Here is a 16,195-nt window from a genome sequence, read left to right as displayed (position 1 = left end):
GGTGTGGGGTGGAAACGAATTACTGTAGCCAGACAAAGGGGGGGGGGGCGGGAGCGGAGTGGCAGGCGGAGAACCCCGAGGGGCCGCCTGGCCTCCCTCTTCTCAGGGTCTCGGGGGAGCCCACTCTACCTCTGGCCTCCTTTGGTTTTGGGCGAGGGACCCTCGGGGCATTGCTGAGGGCAGCGCAGGTATTCACCAGAGAACCGGGGGAAAGGGTGATCCGTGAGGGCCTGGGTGCCTGGCACTTTCACAGGATGCCCTGAAGCCTTGGTGGGGGGGGCCCCATATGGGGGCTGCCCAGGGCTGGAAGGGTGGGTCGGGTTCCCAGCCCTGCACCTGCTCGCCTCTGAGATGCTGGCATGCTGCTTGGGGGGGTGCTGGCTTCTTGGGGTCACCTGGAGGGCCCTTCCCTGCCGCTGGTGGGAGCTGGGGCCACCCAATCCCCTGGACCGTCCCCCCCAGTACCCCTGGCCGGGGAACCGTGCTTTAGTCCTCCCACCTCTCCACAGCTTCCTTCCTCCCCTCCTGCTTACCGGGAATAGAAACTGAAACCACGCTGCCTGCCGCCTGGCCTGGCCCGGTACAGCATCTTCTCTGGCAGGCTGCCCCCCCTGGGGCTTAGGGGCCAGTGGGGGATGGGGATGGGTGGGGTGTGGAGGGTGGGGGATGGGGTGATGGGGGATGGGTGGGGTGAGGTGGGGGGATGGAGGATGGGTGGGGTGTGGAGGATGGGGTGGGGAGGGTGGGGTGATGGAGGATGGGTGGGGTGAGGAAGATGGGATGGATGGGGTGGGGAAGCAGGCACCCTGGACCTGGCACTACGGGGTGGCGGGCAGGGCTGGGATCTGGGGGCCCAGAGAGGCTGGAGCCGCTGTTTGGAGGAGCTGAACGATGTGATTTGGTGTGGGGTTCGGGGGTGAATGGTCAAGAAGGAATGTTTGAGGCGTTTTAGGTACAAAAAAGGTGGTTTTTTTTTAAAGCAAAGGGACAGGAGACCTGGGCAGAAAAAGCTGCATGAGGGTCGCCAGGAGGGATTGATGATATACTTTTAAGTTGGGAGGGGGAGAGACAAAGGAACTTTCCCCAAAGGTTTTCTTTTTTTTTAAAGATTTTATTTATTCATTCCTGAGAGACAGAGAGAGGCAGAGACACAGGCAGAGGGAGAAGCAGGCTCCTTGCTGCGGGGAGCCCGATGGGGGACTCGATCCCAGGACCCTGGGATCACGCCCTGAGCCGAAGGCGGACGCTCAACCACTGAGCCCCCCGGGCGCCCCAAGAATTCTTGAGCCATCTTTGGTGCAAAATGGTGGTTTTATTAAAGCACGGGGACAGACCCGTGGGCACAGAGCGCCGTGGGGGGGCAGCTGATTATATCCTAGGGCGTTGCGGGAGGTCAGGGAAAGGAAAGGGTCCAAAAGGACTGGCACCTGCTGCAGAGGGCTCCCAGGGTGCGGAGGCCCGGCCGTCGTCTAGCTGAGGCGGTTTCCCTCTAGGGCGGGGTTACCACGAAGCCAGTGGGGAGCTTCCTGGATGAGCATCACCCGGTCCCACGGAGGGGGTGGGTTTGCAGGGTGTGAGCCTGTGCTCTGTCCTCCGCTGGCCTTCTGCTCCCTAATCAATCACCACTATCCCCCTCCAGAACTTTCTCATCTTCCCAAACGGATCCTCCTGAGTAACCCCTGCCGCCTCCTGCCTCCCGCAGCCGCTCCCACGCTCCCACGCTCCCACCGCTGTCCTGGTTCTGTCTCTGGGAATGTGACTCCCCCAGGGCCTCGCCGGAGGGGGAGCGTGGGATGTGTGCCTACTACTACTAGCTCTAGCCTCCCGGGCAGGGAAGGCGCACCCCTGTTTTGCAGCTGAGGGATGAGTGGGGACAGCTGGGGGCCACCCCAGGGGGGCATGTGCTGCGGCCCCGGGGCCTGCTGCAGGGGCTCTCGTTGGGAGCCTGGGTGTCGGAGTCGGCCTTGCTGACTGATTTAGGTTGAGTTAATTTTGCATGACATTTTGTTGTAGCAGTGATTTGGGGTTGCCAGCGCGGGCCCCTGCCTTCTTCCCTCCTTCATGCGCTAATTAGCCATTGACCTGATTTGGGGATCTGCAGGGGAGCTCAGACCCACTTAGCTCCCTGGATACCCTTAGGTCTGTGGACGTGCACACAAGTCTGTCAGCAGGAGCTCCAGGGGAGATCGAGCTGCCCAGTGTGCGTGCCTGCTTTAGGGATGAGGGACAGGAATATGTTCTGATTCAGCCAAAAATGTCCTGCAGGCAAGGACCATGGCCCCAGCACCTGTCCCCAGGGCCTGGCCTGGTCTCTGTAAAGCCACGGGAAGCAGCCCCATGCCTGGGTTCAAACCCTTCTCCCCATTTGTTCTTCCTTTTTTTTTTTTTAATCTAGCAGATAGGTGCTGGGAGAAGTACCTACCCCGTCGGGTGGCTGGGGGTACTTACTGGGGTAACGAGCAGCGTGCCTACTAAGGGCCAGGGAAGATTCACTCTCACTGAATCCAGCTACTTCCCTTTTTATTTTGGGGATCATAGAGATAACACACGTGCTGTGAATTGATGATTTGAAGTCGAGTTCTGGAGAGAATGGTCAAGAAAGAGTTCTTGAAATGTTTTTGGTGCGAAAAGAGTGGTTTTATTATAACACAGGGACGGGATCTGTGGGCTGAAAGAGCTGCCCCCGGATCATGAGGAGCTATTGTATACACTTTGGAGTATAACGGGGCAGGGCCTGACTCAGCTGCCAGCCCCGTCCTGGGTGATGTAGGAGAGGCGTGAGGGTTTGAAGCCGGCAGCCAAGAAACAATTCTTGAGACATCTTTGGTGCAAAAAGGTGGCTTTATTAAAAGCACAGCTAAGTGCTTTGAGGGAGGTAAAGACAATGCAACGTTTCCAAAAGGATTTTTGTATCTTAAAGAAGACTTCTGGGAACTTCTGGGAACCCAGAGGCCTGGCTAGTGTCAAGCTAAGGTGGGTTTGGGCTCTAGTAAGGCATTAGCATGCAGATTGGGAATTCCTGGAGGAATGTACTCCTCTGTCTCAAGTATTTGTCACAAGTGAAAGGACATTTAATTTTATCTACATTTCTTTTGTCTCTGTTCCTCACATCACAAATGGCCCTCATATTGTAGGAGGTGTCAAAACCACTGAGCCCCCCAGCCTTTCACATCTCCAGTTAACACAACACCGTTAGCTATTTGATGTGTCCCCTTATGGATGTTTCCTCTGTGTGGGAATATGCGCACACCCTCGTGTTTCTGTAAGCGGGGGGGGGGGGGGGGGGGGGGGGGGGGGGGGGGGGGGGGGGGGGGGGGCGGGTCGTGCCACATCCATCGCTTACTTCCCCAAGCCTCTGGTTCAGGACTGGCTACAGCACTGTTTGCTTTGCCACGGGGCAGGGCCTGGCTCAGCTGCCAGCCCAGTCCTGGGTGATGTAGGAGAGACGTGAGGGTCTGAAGCTAGCAACCAAGAAAGAATTCTTGAGACATCTTTGGTGCAAAAAGGTGGCTTTTTTAAAAGCACAGGGACAGGACCCGCGGGCAGAGAGAGCTGCACTGGGGTCGTGAGGGGTGGCCAATTATATAATGTCAAATTGGGAGGGGGTCAGGGACAGCGTAAGTCCCTAAGGGATTTTGGAAGCGAGGTTTCCAGACCCCAGGGAGGGGGGGCTAGCTATTGTGGGGAGAACGTCATTATTACCATCTAGTAAAACCAGTCATGAGACCCTTCAGATGTATACTGGGGGGTCATGTGCTTGGGGGATGATCACCAACACATACCTTGGGAGTTTAGAGATAAAGAAAGTTTCCAAAAGCATTTTTATATGTTTTTTTTTTAAAGATTTTATTTATTTATTCATAGGACACAGAGAGGGAGGCACAGACACAGGTGGAGGGAGAAGCAGGCTCCCTGCAGGAAGCCCGATGCAGGACTGGATCCCAGGACCCTGGGATCACGCCCTGAGTCCAAGGCAGACACTCAGCCGCTGAGCCACCCAGGCGTCCCTGGAATTATTATATGTTAGAGTAGACTCACGGGTCCTGGGCGTCAGGCTAAGGTTGCCTGTTGCCCTCAGCAAAGTATGAACATCGAGGTAGCTGAATTCCTAGAGGAAGGTCACTCATGCCTGTTTCAAGGACATGTCCGTGGGCTGTAGGTAGTAAGGAAGTTTAATAATTTTTCCTCTGCCTTTGTTTCCCGCATCACTGGACACTCACCTCGTTCCACTATTTTGCGGTATGGCCCTTGGCGGCCGGATCTTGCCCCCAGAACCAGGCTGTGTGAGGACATAAGGCTTCTGGCCCTGCTGGCCTGTGGGCTTGGAGGTCTCTTGTCTCCCCGGGTCGAGGCCTCTCCAGCGCTGGGCTCTATCGATCTTGCTAATCAATGCCAAGTAGATGGGTAGACATGGTATCTCATAGATTCCTTTCTCATTTCCTTGATCAGTAGGGAGCCAGCAGTGTTTTTGAGGGCTAAAAGGTCAGTTGTATTTCTGTTTCTTTGAACCGCCTCTTGTTTTCCTTTTGGGAAGCTCATTTTTTAGAAAAATCCTTACTGATTCTCATAGTCGCTGGGGCTGTTTGTATTGGAGGTGCCCAGGAACCCAGCTCCCTGCTTCATCAGCTGGAGGAATGCACTAGCTGCACACACTCAGCCCCCGATCCACGGGTTTGGGTTTCTGCGGGGCTCCCTCTCTGTCCCGAATTCCTCTGTCTCTGCATCTTTCTCTGGCCCCCTGCTTTGTCCTCAGGCTGGCTGTGTTCGCAGAGGCAGACTGTCCACCAGTTCCAGTGCATGGCATCTGTTTGTCTGACCAGGGGGAGGGAATCCATGTGTCTGAAACCCCAGCAACCAGCCCTGGAGGCCATCTGCACTTCCTGCCAATCACTGGGGCCAGGAGAAATGACAGGTTCTGATTGGATCAGGCTACCCAGGGCCCGCCCCACAGCGGAGGCTGGTAGAAGAAAGAAGGCCAAAATGCTCACAGTTTATTGCCAAGGGCAAGTGGCCCTGGGCTGTTGTGTGTCATGGTATCCTTGCTGCTTCGGTTCTTTCGACATCAGGTCATCGGGGAGGAGGAATTTTTCTCTACTTTTCAAAATGCTTCTGGCTGGTCTAAGAATTAAATCAACGGGAGACGGATTAACAGGAGAAAATCAAATTTAATTTCTACACAGTGAGAGATTGCAAACAAGTGAAGGGAGGTGTGTATGTCATCCTGAACTCAGGAGAGGGCGGTAGGCGTCTGGGACAGTGAAGGGAAGAAAATAGCTCTCGGGAAGATGGAAAGGAGTCGGAGGTGAACATCCAGAAACCATGGGACCTGCAAGAGAGGGCTGATCCAGCAGGCCTTGCCAGAGTACCCCCGTCTGCCATCCCTAGTTCATCGTGTCATGAGGCTATCTGTGGTGGCTCCCAGGGCCTCCATCTCAACTCTCCTATAGGCTGCTGGGGGGAAGGGCAGAGTTTCTTCTTGAGTCTTTTCAGATGGGAATAATCTGCATGCCAAAGCGGCCCGTCTTGGGGCAACTTTAATTTCTGAATATGCGTATTTAGACGTTTAATGTATTTGTTATTAATTGCGAGTCTTGTCAGAGCGATCCAGTGGATGGCTCTTGATGGCCTTATATGTTTCAGGTGCCAGCGACTCCAAGGGGAACAAAGCTCTGGTCCCTGCCCTCCAGAATTTACAGAGGGAAGGACAGAGATGAAGAGGGCAGAGGAAGGGGCTTCAGGAGGGGAGCCCAGTGGGCCTGGGGCTTTGGAGGCCAGGCTGAGGGAGGGTTCCGAGCAGAAAGCCATCTGGAGTGTGGGGAGTGGCATGGAGACCCAGGTTTGAAAATAGCGTCCCTGAAGGACTGTTTGGGAGGGGCCCCTGCTCAGGTGCTGGTAGCTATGTGGATGACAGCTCTAAGCAGGTGTGACTCTGAAAGCAAACCAGCCGGCCGGCAAGGATGAATGAGGCCGGGGACCAAGGAGGCGTTGGGAGACTCTGGGTGGCCAGGAGCCCCAGTGAGAGGGGCTGAGAATGGGGTGCCTGCCCCTGTGAAGAGAGGAAGAAGTGCTTGGGGCAGCGAGGGGAGCGGCACACAGTGTTGGAGGCCTCAGGGCCAGGCCCCCCCACCGATGCTGACATTACGAGAGTTGGATGCTCAGACCCACGTGCTGCTTCTGGGGTGTGGCCCCTTCCTTGGGGCTGGGGCCAGGGTCCTGGGCCCCTCACGCCCACGGGCGAGCAGAGACTGGGCCCAGGGAGAGCGCGTAACGCGAGAGAGGACTGACCTGGCCACAGCGTCCTGGGAGGATCTTCCTCCCTGACGTCCTCGCCTTTTCCTGAGATTTGACCACGTGCTTGTACCTTTACAGATTCTGAGAACAACCGCGGCGGCGAGGCAGCGGCAGCGGCAGCCCCGGAGGGAGAGGTGGAGCCCGGGCAGGAGCTGAGGGAGGACGGCGGCCCTTTCCTGTCCTCGGGCTCAAGAGGTCCTCTCCCGCCGCGAAGTCTGGACGAGCCGCCTTCCAGCGTGTCCTTGAGCAGCCGGAGGGTGAGTAGGGCGGGCGCGGGGGCGGGCATGGTGGTTGGTGGCGGGCGCGGGCGCGGGCCCACACGGAGCGGCAGCTGTCCGCGCACCCGCGTGGCCTGAGGCCGCCTCTGCCGGCTGCACGCCCGTCCCTCCGGCCCGACGCCCTCCCTGCCCCCCACCCCGTGCCCGGGTGGCCGTGGCTCCGGGTCCCTGTGGCTCCCGGCGCGGACAGGTGGCTGGGCTGTGCCACGGGCACGTCCACCTGGCTCCCGGACGTCCTTGTCCCGAGGCCCAGACCCCGGGTGGGTGCGGGCCGCCCCCCCGACGAGCCGTCCTGGGCCCCCTGGGAGCGCCAGCGCCCGGCCGCCGCCTGCGGGGCCCCCTGGACAGACGCCCGGTTGAAGCTCGGCCTGTGGGGCCCGGGGCCGCGGTCTCTGCTGGGCGCCAGGGAGGGCGCTGCCTTCCTGCGTCTGGGTCCCCGGGGGAGGAGCTGCCGCCCACGGGGCTGCGGTGTGTGCGGGCGTGGGCTGTGTGCCGGGTGTGCATGTGCGGTGGGTGTAAGTGTGGGGGGTATGGTGCAGTATGTGCGTGGGTGTGGGCGTGAGCGGGCTGTGTGAGTAGGGGGTGTGTGCGGTGTGGTGCGTGTTCTGTGCATGTGAGTGTGTGCGTGTGTGTCCTTCCCGTTGGCGAGTCACCGTCCAGGGCAGGATGTGGGATGGTGAGGGTTTAGGTGGACTCTGAAAACGGGTGCTGAGGGGTGCCCTGCCCATGGAGGGTGCGCAGCACCGTGAGTGAACCTGGTACTGAGCTCAGCAGGACTGGGTTTTCTTTTTTAACCTTGAAGTAAACGGAGTGAGTTTAAGGCTCTTTTGGAAACAAAAATGGGCAAGAATAACCAAAAATGCTATGAAAAAGAAAAGTCTTGAGTGGGATTTATTACACTAAATCAAACAAAAACGTGGCACAAAGCCATAGTCAGTAAGACAGTGATTTCTGGGGGCGATCGCTGCAGCGGCAGAGACAGCCCTGAGTCAGAACCTGGTACGTACAAGGACAGTGGGGGAAAATATACATAAATATTTATCTGGTCTCTGGATGGAGAAAGACTTTCTAGTAATTAATGCAGGGGGAAAGACTACAAACAAAAGATTGGTGTCTTTGATTTAAAAGAACTAAAAACTGTATAGAATATGATAAGAACAAAAGAAGGGCAAACAACCTGGGAAAAATAGAGAATATTTGTATTTACATAAAAGTACTTTTTAAATATTTAAATATATTTTTTTAAAATTTTTATTTCTTTATGATAGTCACACACACACAGAGAGAGACAGAGAGAGAGAGAGGCAGAGACACAGGCAGAGGGAGAAGCAGGCTCCAGGCACCGGGAGCCCGATGTGGGATTTGATCCCGGGTCTCCAGGATCGCGCCCTGAGCCAAAGGCTGGCGCCAAACCGCTGCGCCACCCAGGGATCCCTACATAAAAGTACTTTTATTTTATTTATTTATTTTCATAAAAGTATTTTTAAAGCAGAGAACGAGTTGCCTCAATATGTCAAAAGCTCATAGAAATCAAGAAGAAAACAGTCAACGACCCTGAAAAAATGGGTCAGTGATGTGTTGTAGTCCACAACTGGAAAGATATAAATAGATGACCTGTAAGTGTATAAATGTCCCACTTCTGAACCCAAACATTGAAAATAAAAAGAACTGCAAGCTTTTATATGAAATCTATCAAATTAAAGAATTGATTTTTTTTTTAAAGATTTTATTTATTCATTCATGAGAGACACAGAGAGAGAGGTAGAGACACAGGCAGAGGGAGAAGCAGGCTTCCTGCAGGGAGCCTGATGTGGGACTCGATCCCGAGACCCTGAGCTGAAGGCAGATGCTCAACCACTGAGCCACCCAGGTGCCCCTAAAGAATTGGTTTAAAGTCAGCATTTGGGGCAGAGTTCTCCCTGCACCCGCAGGTAACATGGTGGGACCACTCAGCATGACAAGTGTCCTTTGACCTGCTCTTCTTTGATTTCATTATGAAAAAGGACTCCAGGAAGGCGTCTGAAGGTTTCAGATAAGATTTAATCACTGCTTCAGCTTCTATGGCCAAATTCTGGAATCCTCCTGAATCCCCCACCACGGACAGGCCCATTCGGCCCATTTGTATCGTCCTTAGGGCAGAATGGACTGTGGCCTCCAACTGTTATTTTCTCAAAGATGTGGGGGAAATTCTTGCAATCAGATCAGCTAACTAAATAAAAAGAAAAAAAAAACAAACCCCAAGTATAGGGAAGGGATACCAGCAAAAAACGTCAGAGAAGGGGCCTCTAGGGGTCTGTCCCTCCAGAGAAGCACCAACAAAATTGAGCAAAACAACCAGAATAAGCTTGATTGGACCTTCGCAAAATCTCAGTAACAGGTGACTTAGCCCTCGTGGCAGAGCACAGTCCGGGGGCTGGAGACTAATTACCCTCCCAGCAAAGGAAGAAAAGAAGATGCAGCCCCATGTGGGACCCCATCCCAGGACCCTGGGATCATGACTGAGCCGAAGACAGATGCTTCACCCACTGAGTCCCCCAGGCACGCCTCCTTTTAGTGCCCTTCGCAGACTTGGTATTTTGTACAAATTGTCGGTTTGCGGCAACCTTGCACCGAGCAGGTCTGTTGGTGCCATTTTCCCAACAGCATTTGCTCAGTTCGTGTTTCTGTGTCGCGTTTTGGTGATTCTCGAACTGTTTCAAACTTTATCACTATTATCATTGTTACAGTGATCATGACTCGCTGAAACTCAGATGATGGTTAGCACTTTTTACCGATGAAGCATTTTATTTTGTTGTTATTATTTCTTAAGATTTTGTTTATTAGAGAGACAGAGAACATGAGTGGGGCAGGGAGAGGGAGAGGGAGAAGCAGACTCTGCTGAGCAGGGAGCCTGATGTGGGACCCCATCCCAGCACCCCAGGTGCCCCCAAAATGAAGTATTTTTTTTTATCAAGTATTTTAAAATTAATGTGTGCACATGGACTTTTTGGACATAATGCTGTTGTACACTTAGAATACAGTGTAGTGTGAATATAATTGTTTTATGTGCTGGGAAACCAAAAAATTTGTTTGACTTGCTTTATTGCAATAGTTGCTTTATTTGGAGAACCTGGAACCAAACTCCAGGTGTCTCTGAGGTATGTCTGTGGTTTGCATAAATAGTGGGACCTTGCATAAAAAGGTGCCTCCTGCATGCTCTGCATGTGGACTGAGTGCCCCCAGCCCTGAGAAGGACGAAGGTGGTGAGGCCCTGCCCAGCTTCTGCCCAGGGCTGGTCTCGGCCACAACGGTGCCTTCTGGTTTGGGCTCTTGTGACTGAGGATGTTCTGCTGACCGAGAAGGTTGACTGGTGACTGTCACAGCTGCTGCTCGTGTCTGAGGTTGTAGGGCCTATGCTCTGAACCCCCAGGGTCCAGTGGATGCCCTGCCAAGTTCATTTCTGGTTCCTGGGAGTTAAAATCCTGACTTTGTGAATTTTCTGGAGCATTTAGGAGTTTTGAGGGGTCACTCATGTAAAAAGTGAAACGAGCTGGGGTGCGCAGTGAAAGTTTCTTCGCTTATGAGGAAAAGCAATGAGGTTTCCTGCATCGGAGATTGATATTTGCGGAGTTTATCTTTTATACTGGGTTTCTGCAGAGTGGAAACTTTTTTGCTGAGTGAGATGACCATTGTTGGAGAGGAAGAGTTTTCCTCTGCCTTTCTAGGTTCTTTGGCTGGTCTAAAAGTGACACAAGACAGATTAACAGGAGGAAATCAGACAGTCGTTGAACGACATAAATACCTCCTGCATACATAGGAGAGACCCGGGAAAATGAAGTAGCTCCCCGAAATGGCCAAAGCCATCATCTTAAATACCACCTCCAGCTAAAGACATAGGAGATGTTGGGGTGGATGTGGGGGGTGATCAGGAAAAGCACTGTAAACAAGGTGAGAGTGTTGTGTAGATTGAAGTTCAGCCTTCTCCACAGACGAGTTTCTAGACAATTAAGAGTCACCCCCATCTTCCTGGTGGTGAGGGAGACAACTGTACTCATGGAGATTTCCCTTTTATGTGGAAATATCTCATAAAAGGAAAACTTCTGGGTTTTCAGAGCTTCTCCTACCTGCAGCTTCTTAAAAATAACCAGCTTAAAATAATCTATATGCCAAAGAGGCATATTTGTGGGTGGCAAAATTTGCTCCCCTGCACCATTGATGCCTTTAACAAAGCTTTAGTGAGCACGAGGCACTAGGTCTAGGTGTTGGTGGAAAGCTTGCAAAGCAGCTGTGGTCTTTTTTTTTTTTTTTTTTTTAAGATTTCTTTGAAAGACAGGGAAGGGGGGGAGGGGCAGAGAGAGAGAGAATCTCCAGCAGGCTCCCCAGTGAGCACAGAACCCAATGGGGGGCTCCATCCCATGACGCCAAGATCATGACCCAAGCTGAAACCATGAGTCACACGCTCAGCCGACTGAGCCACCAAGGCGCCCGAAGCAGCTGTGGTTTTTGCCTGCAGGGTTTGGATCTGTTCCTTGGTTAACTCCTGAAGCACTTTCTGAATATGATGACATTGAGGGGCACCTGCCTGGTTCAGTCGGAAGAGCACCCAATTCTTGGTCTCGAGGTTGTGAGTTCGAGCCCCTCGCTGGGTGTGGAGATTACTTAAAAATAAGTCCCTTAAATATGGTGACATTGGGCACCTGGGTGGCTCAGCGGTTGGGCATCTCCCTTCAGCCCAGGGCGTGACCCCAAGGTCCAGGGATATAGTCCCCCATCGGGCTCCCTGCAGGAGCCTGCTTCTCCCTCTGCCTGTGTCTCTGCCTCTCTGTGTCTCTCATGAATGAATAAATAAAAATCTTAAAATAAAATACATACCAGAGCGATTCCATGTTTTAACGTAAAACAACACCCTAAAAGTTGTAAAAAATAGAGGTGAGTTATTTGTAAAATTGTTTCAGTATTTCTAAGCCTCGTTTTTTTTTTCTAAGCCTCGTTTTAAAAGAAAAAAACCTGTAAATGCTAATATGGCCATCAAAATAATCATAGATTCTGAGTCAGGGGAGACCATCTGGCTATTAAAATGTAAAAGCAAACAGCCAGAAAACTTTGTCGGCCTGTGATGCTGGGTCAGCAACTGGGATACTCAATTCCTTCCAAGAAATAAGATGATCAGGACAGTAGCGGACGGACGGCAGGTGAAGGATGTAAAAAGGCAGTTTATAGTTTATAGAAGAGGAACAAATGGATAGAGCACCATGGACCTTGCTCAGCGGGGGGGGGGGGGGGGGGGGGGGGGGGGGGAAGGCGGGGACGGGAGAGGGGATGCGGCACCCCGGGGGCTGGGGGTCGGCCTGGTCCAGGGTCGTGAAATCCAGCTGGCCGTGTCCACGCAGTGGGCTGTAGTCCTGGGGTCACCCCTCCGCGCTCTTACCCGGGACCGGGTCACGGGCCCCGCGAGGGTGCCTGCCTCCTGCACTCCCTGCAGGCTGAGCCTCCAAGCCGTCCTGGTTCTCGCTGTGGCCCTTGCTTCCCTGTGTGGTCTGTTAGACCGTGAGACTCAACCAAGTCGATTTAAAGATAGAGTTGGCTTTATTCGAGGAGTCCTGAATCGGGGAGCATCCCATCCAACCACAGAAAGACTCCAGAAGGCTGAGTGGAAGGTTTTCTAAAAGCAGGAAGGGGGTGGAAAAGGAAATTATTAGTGAAGAATGAATGCATTGTTTTCAGGCAGGGTTGTGCCCCTACTGGACTGGGCAGGAGGCCTGGGTGGGCTCGATTTCCTACAGAGGGTGTCCGGGAGGGACGGGCAGGGGTGTGGGGCGGCGGGCAGGAGGAAGGAGGGGTCAGTGGAAGGGGGAAATCAGAGCTGGAGAGGACAGCAAGGAGGCGTCCTGGCTGTGGCTGCTGTGGCTGAGTGACAAGAGGTGGCGTCTTACCACGGGGGGGGTGGGGGGAATGGGTTAGGGGTCTGGGTGTTCGGAAGGCCCAGGGGCAAAGGGGGCAAGGCAAGTGTGAGCAAGTTTAGGATTGGCTGGTTTGCACGACCTTGGTGGTCTCTGGGCTGTCGGGGTGTCACTAGTCATTTAGTACCTGGCCCTGGGGCAATGAGGGAGGTGGGTGTGGGTGTGGGCTCTGGGTTGGTTGATTTACAAATGAGAGGGAGGGAGGGAGCCAGCCCTGGGAGGGGCGGCTCCAAGTTTAGCAAGGACCCTAAACTCTCAAAGCATCATTAGCTTCAGAAAATAAAAAACAGGAGTCATCCCAGAGGCCATTGTAGGATGAGGTTGGCAGCTTTTGTCCTGGGCGAGCAAGTCTCCGGCCACTTGCAGCCAGTGCAGGCCCAGGGAATCCTTGTGGAATGGACGAAGCCATCTTATTAGGGATTTAGTGTCTTTCAGGCTTCTCTTCCACGAAGCTTTCCAGGCTCGGGGCCACCTCTGAGATCCTAGCGCCTTTGTCACTGGCGCTTCCCACAGGCTAAAACCGTCGTGGTCTCCCCCTCTTACGAACCCAGAAACCGTTGGCTGCTGTTGGAGGAGCAGGTCTCGCTCTCTTGCTCCTTGTCCCTGCGCTGAGGTCCCCTAGGTGCCCCCATAAGTTGGTGGGCAGCTTGACTGAAGCCAGCCTGCAGCGGGCTGAGAGCCATCAGGAGACCCAGTGAGATGTGGGTGCTGGACCCTCGGCCCAGACGTGGGCGGGGCTCCCAGGGGCAGCTCTGGGCCCTGACCTGGCACCCCCTCCCCACCCCGCTCTCCAGTGGCCCTGGGCCCCCCACACCTGCCGAATTACCATCCGCACGTGAGCAAATATTTTAGTGCTCTGTACACCCACAGACGTGGGACAGGCTATCACCTTGGAGGACTGTTTTTTTTTTTTTAAGTTTTATTTAAGTTATCTCCACACCCCATGTGGGGCTCGAACTCACAACCCTGAGGTCGAGGATTGCATGCTCTTCTGACTGAGCCAGCCAGTCAGTTGACCTTTTTAAACATTTTTTTAATTTTTAATTTTTAAAAAATATTTTATTTATTTATTCATGAGAGACACAGGGAGAGAGGCAGAGACGCAGGCAGAGGGAGAAGCAGGCTCCCTCTGGGGAGCCCCTTACCGGACTCTGTCCCAGGACCCTGAGGTCACGCCCTGAGCCAAAGTCAGACGCTCCACCCCTGAGCCACCCAGGTGCCCCTATTAAAGATTTTATTTATTTATGTATTTATTTATTTGAGAGCGAGCGAGCAAGGGGAGGGGCAGAGGACAAGCAGGCTGCATCCTAGGACCCCGGGATCCTGACCTGAGCCAAAATCAAGAGAACTGCCCAAGCGCCCTCAACCTCCCGCTTAGATGACCCTGAAAGCCTTCCTGCCACCAGGAGGGCAGCATGTGTCAGTTGTCATTCAGGCCAGGAAATCCCCCTGCAGGACGCAGTGCTGGTGCGGCCCCGTGTGTCCTGCAGGGTTGTCGCTTGTCGCGGCCAGGACCTGACCCAGGACGAGGCCGCCGAACCCCATGCGTAAGCAACTGCTGCGTTCCTCCCTCACTGTCCCTGGCGAGTCTACCCAGGCCTGGAGTGGGTGGTGGGTCCCGTGTCCACACTGCATTTCAGGGGATTTACGGGCCACCAGCACTCGATGGGACTGACCAGCGAGCATGGGCCTCTGAACAGGGACCTCCAGGCCTGAAAGGCCCTGGATGGAACGCCTGCGATGTAGGCGTGTGATCCATGGAGGCCGCTTGTGATCCGTGGAGGCCGCGTGTGATCCGGGAGGCCGCGTGCGCTCTGTCACACACAGGCAGCGTGCTTCCAGGGATGCGCCGTCGAGAGGAACTCGGGGGAGGCTCTCAGCTTCGATCTGGCAGAAGGAAGCGCGGGGCCTGCAGGGCTTGGCTGTGGGGCCTACAGCGCCGTCCACCACCCGCGGCCACGTGTGTCTCTGCTTCAGTCTTCCCAAGATGAAGACGTGGGCAGGTGTGACAGGAGGGGGTTCGGTCAGGCAATGCTCGACGCACTTGAGACATTGGAAGGAAACTGGAGGAAGATGCTGGGAGACTGTAGTGACCCTAGAAATAAAATTAGTGTCTCTTTTTCTGTTTAGAAAAGAAGGAGAGGAGGAAGGAAGAGGAAGAACCAGAATGCCTTCACTTCCACAGAGCCGGGCTCCTTGTCCGAGGCCCCCTCTGTCCCCTGTAGCGTCTCCTTGCTTGCAGACCCCGGGGCCCGGGACACAGCCCCACCCCAAGGCCAGGCTCCACAAGGTGCTCCGTCCAGCCAGCCGAGCCAGCCCCCGGGCACCGTCCCGAGCCCGCTGGAGGGTGCTGGGCCCCCAGGGCCCCCAGGGCACGCCAAGGCTGGAGGAAGCCCTCTGCCGGACCAGACCACAGGGAGTGCCCCCCAGAATGGGAAGGGCCGTGACACCCCCAGCCCCTCCAAAGGGGTGGGGGCCACTGCCTCTGCCAGTAAAGACTGTCCTGGGAAGGAAGATGCTGCCCGGGAACTCCTGCTGCCTGAGTCCAAACAGGGCCCTGAGCCCAGGAAAGAACCACAGACCCCCAGGCAGGAGGCTGGGGCCCACGCCTCTGGGGTGAGTTGTTGGGGGTGATGAGCAGGTCCACGTCACCTCCCCTTGAGCTGCTGATCCCTCTCGCCTGGCTGGTGGCACAACTGACCCTTCCCTGGTGGCAGGCACTGACCCTTCTCTGGTGTAGACGCCGACCCTTCCCTGGTGGCAGACGCCAACCCTTCCCTGGTGGCAGACACTGACCCTTCCCTAGTGGCAGATGCTGACCCTTCTCTGGTGTAGACGCTGATTCTTCCCTGGTGGTAGACGCCGACCCTTCCCTGGTGGCAGATGCTGACCCTTCCCTGGTGGCAGATGCCGACCCTTCCCTGGTGGCAGATGCTGACCCTTCCCTGGTCATAGACGCTGACCCTTCCCTGGTGGCAGACGCTGACTCTTCCCTGGTGGCAGATGCCGCTCCTTCCCTGGTAGCAGACGCCGCCCCTTCCCTGGTGGCAGACACCGACCCTTCCCTGGTGGCAGATGCTGACCCTTCCCTGGTGGCAGATGCTGACTCTTCCCTGGTGGCAGATGCTGACCCTTCCCTGGTCATAGACGCCGACCCTTCCCTGGTGGCAGACGCTGACCCTTCCCTGGTGGCAGACGCTGACCCTTCCCTGATGGCAGATGCCGACCCTTCCCTGGTTGTAGATGCCGACTCTTCCCTGGTGGCAGATGCCGACCCTTCCCTGGTGGCAGATGCCGACCCTTCCCTGGTTGTAGATGCCGACCCTTCCCTGGTGGCAGATGCTGACCCTTCCCTGATGGCAGATGCCGACCCTTCCCTGGTTGTAGATGCCGACTCTTCCCTGGTGGCAGATGCCGACCCTTCCCTGGTGGCAGATGCCGACCCTTCCCTGGTGGCAGATGCCGACCCTTCCCTGGTGGCAGATGCCGACCCTTCCCTGGTTGTAGATGCCGACTCTTCCCTGGTGGCAGATGCCGACCCTTCCCTGATGGCAGATGCCGACCCTTCCCTGGTTGTAGATGCTGACTCTTCCCTGGTGGCAGATGCCGACCCTTCCCTGGTGGCAGATGCTGACCCTTCCCTGGTGGCAGACGCCGACCCTTCCCTGATGGCAGACACCGACCCTT

General features: G+C 55.1%; 1 protein-coding gene across 5 annotated transcripts in view; it reads left to right on the top strand.

The window, feature by feature from the left end:
- RNF213 (ring finger protein 213) overlaps positions 1-16,195 on the top strand; it is a 98,333-nt gene that overhangs the window by 2,871 nt on the left and 79,267 nt on the right. For all 5 annotated transcript variants that reach the window (XR_005364131.1, XM_038546364.1, XM_038546363.1 and 2 more), the window contains 2 exons: positions 6,370-6,548; positions 14,639-15,124. Coding sequence is in view for 4 of the 5 variants with exons in the window: in XM_038546364.1 (XP_038402292.1) it covers positions 6,370-6,548; positions 14,639-15,124 (665 nt within the window). In the remaining variant the exon portion in view is untranslated. The remainder of the gene's footprint in view (positions 1-6,369; positions 6,549-14,638; positions 15,125-16,195) is intronic.

Source organism: Canis lupus, chromosome 9 (genome assembly GCF_011100685.1).
Source record: "Canis lupus familiaris isolate Mischka breed German Shepherd chromosome 9, alternate assembly UU_Cfam_GSD_1.0, whole genome shotgun sequence".
NCBI classification, from domain to species: domain Eukaryota; kingdom Metazoa; phylum Chordata; class Mammalia; order Carnivora; family Canidae; genus Canis; species Canis lupus.
Note: the sequence above shows the minus strand (reverse complement) of the source record. Positions and strands in the feature narration are given on the sequence as shown.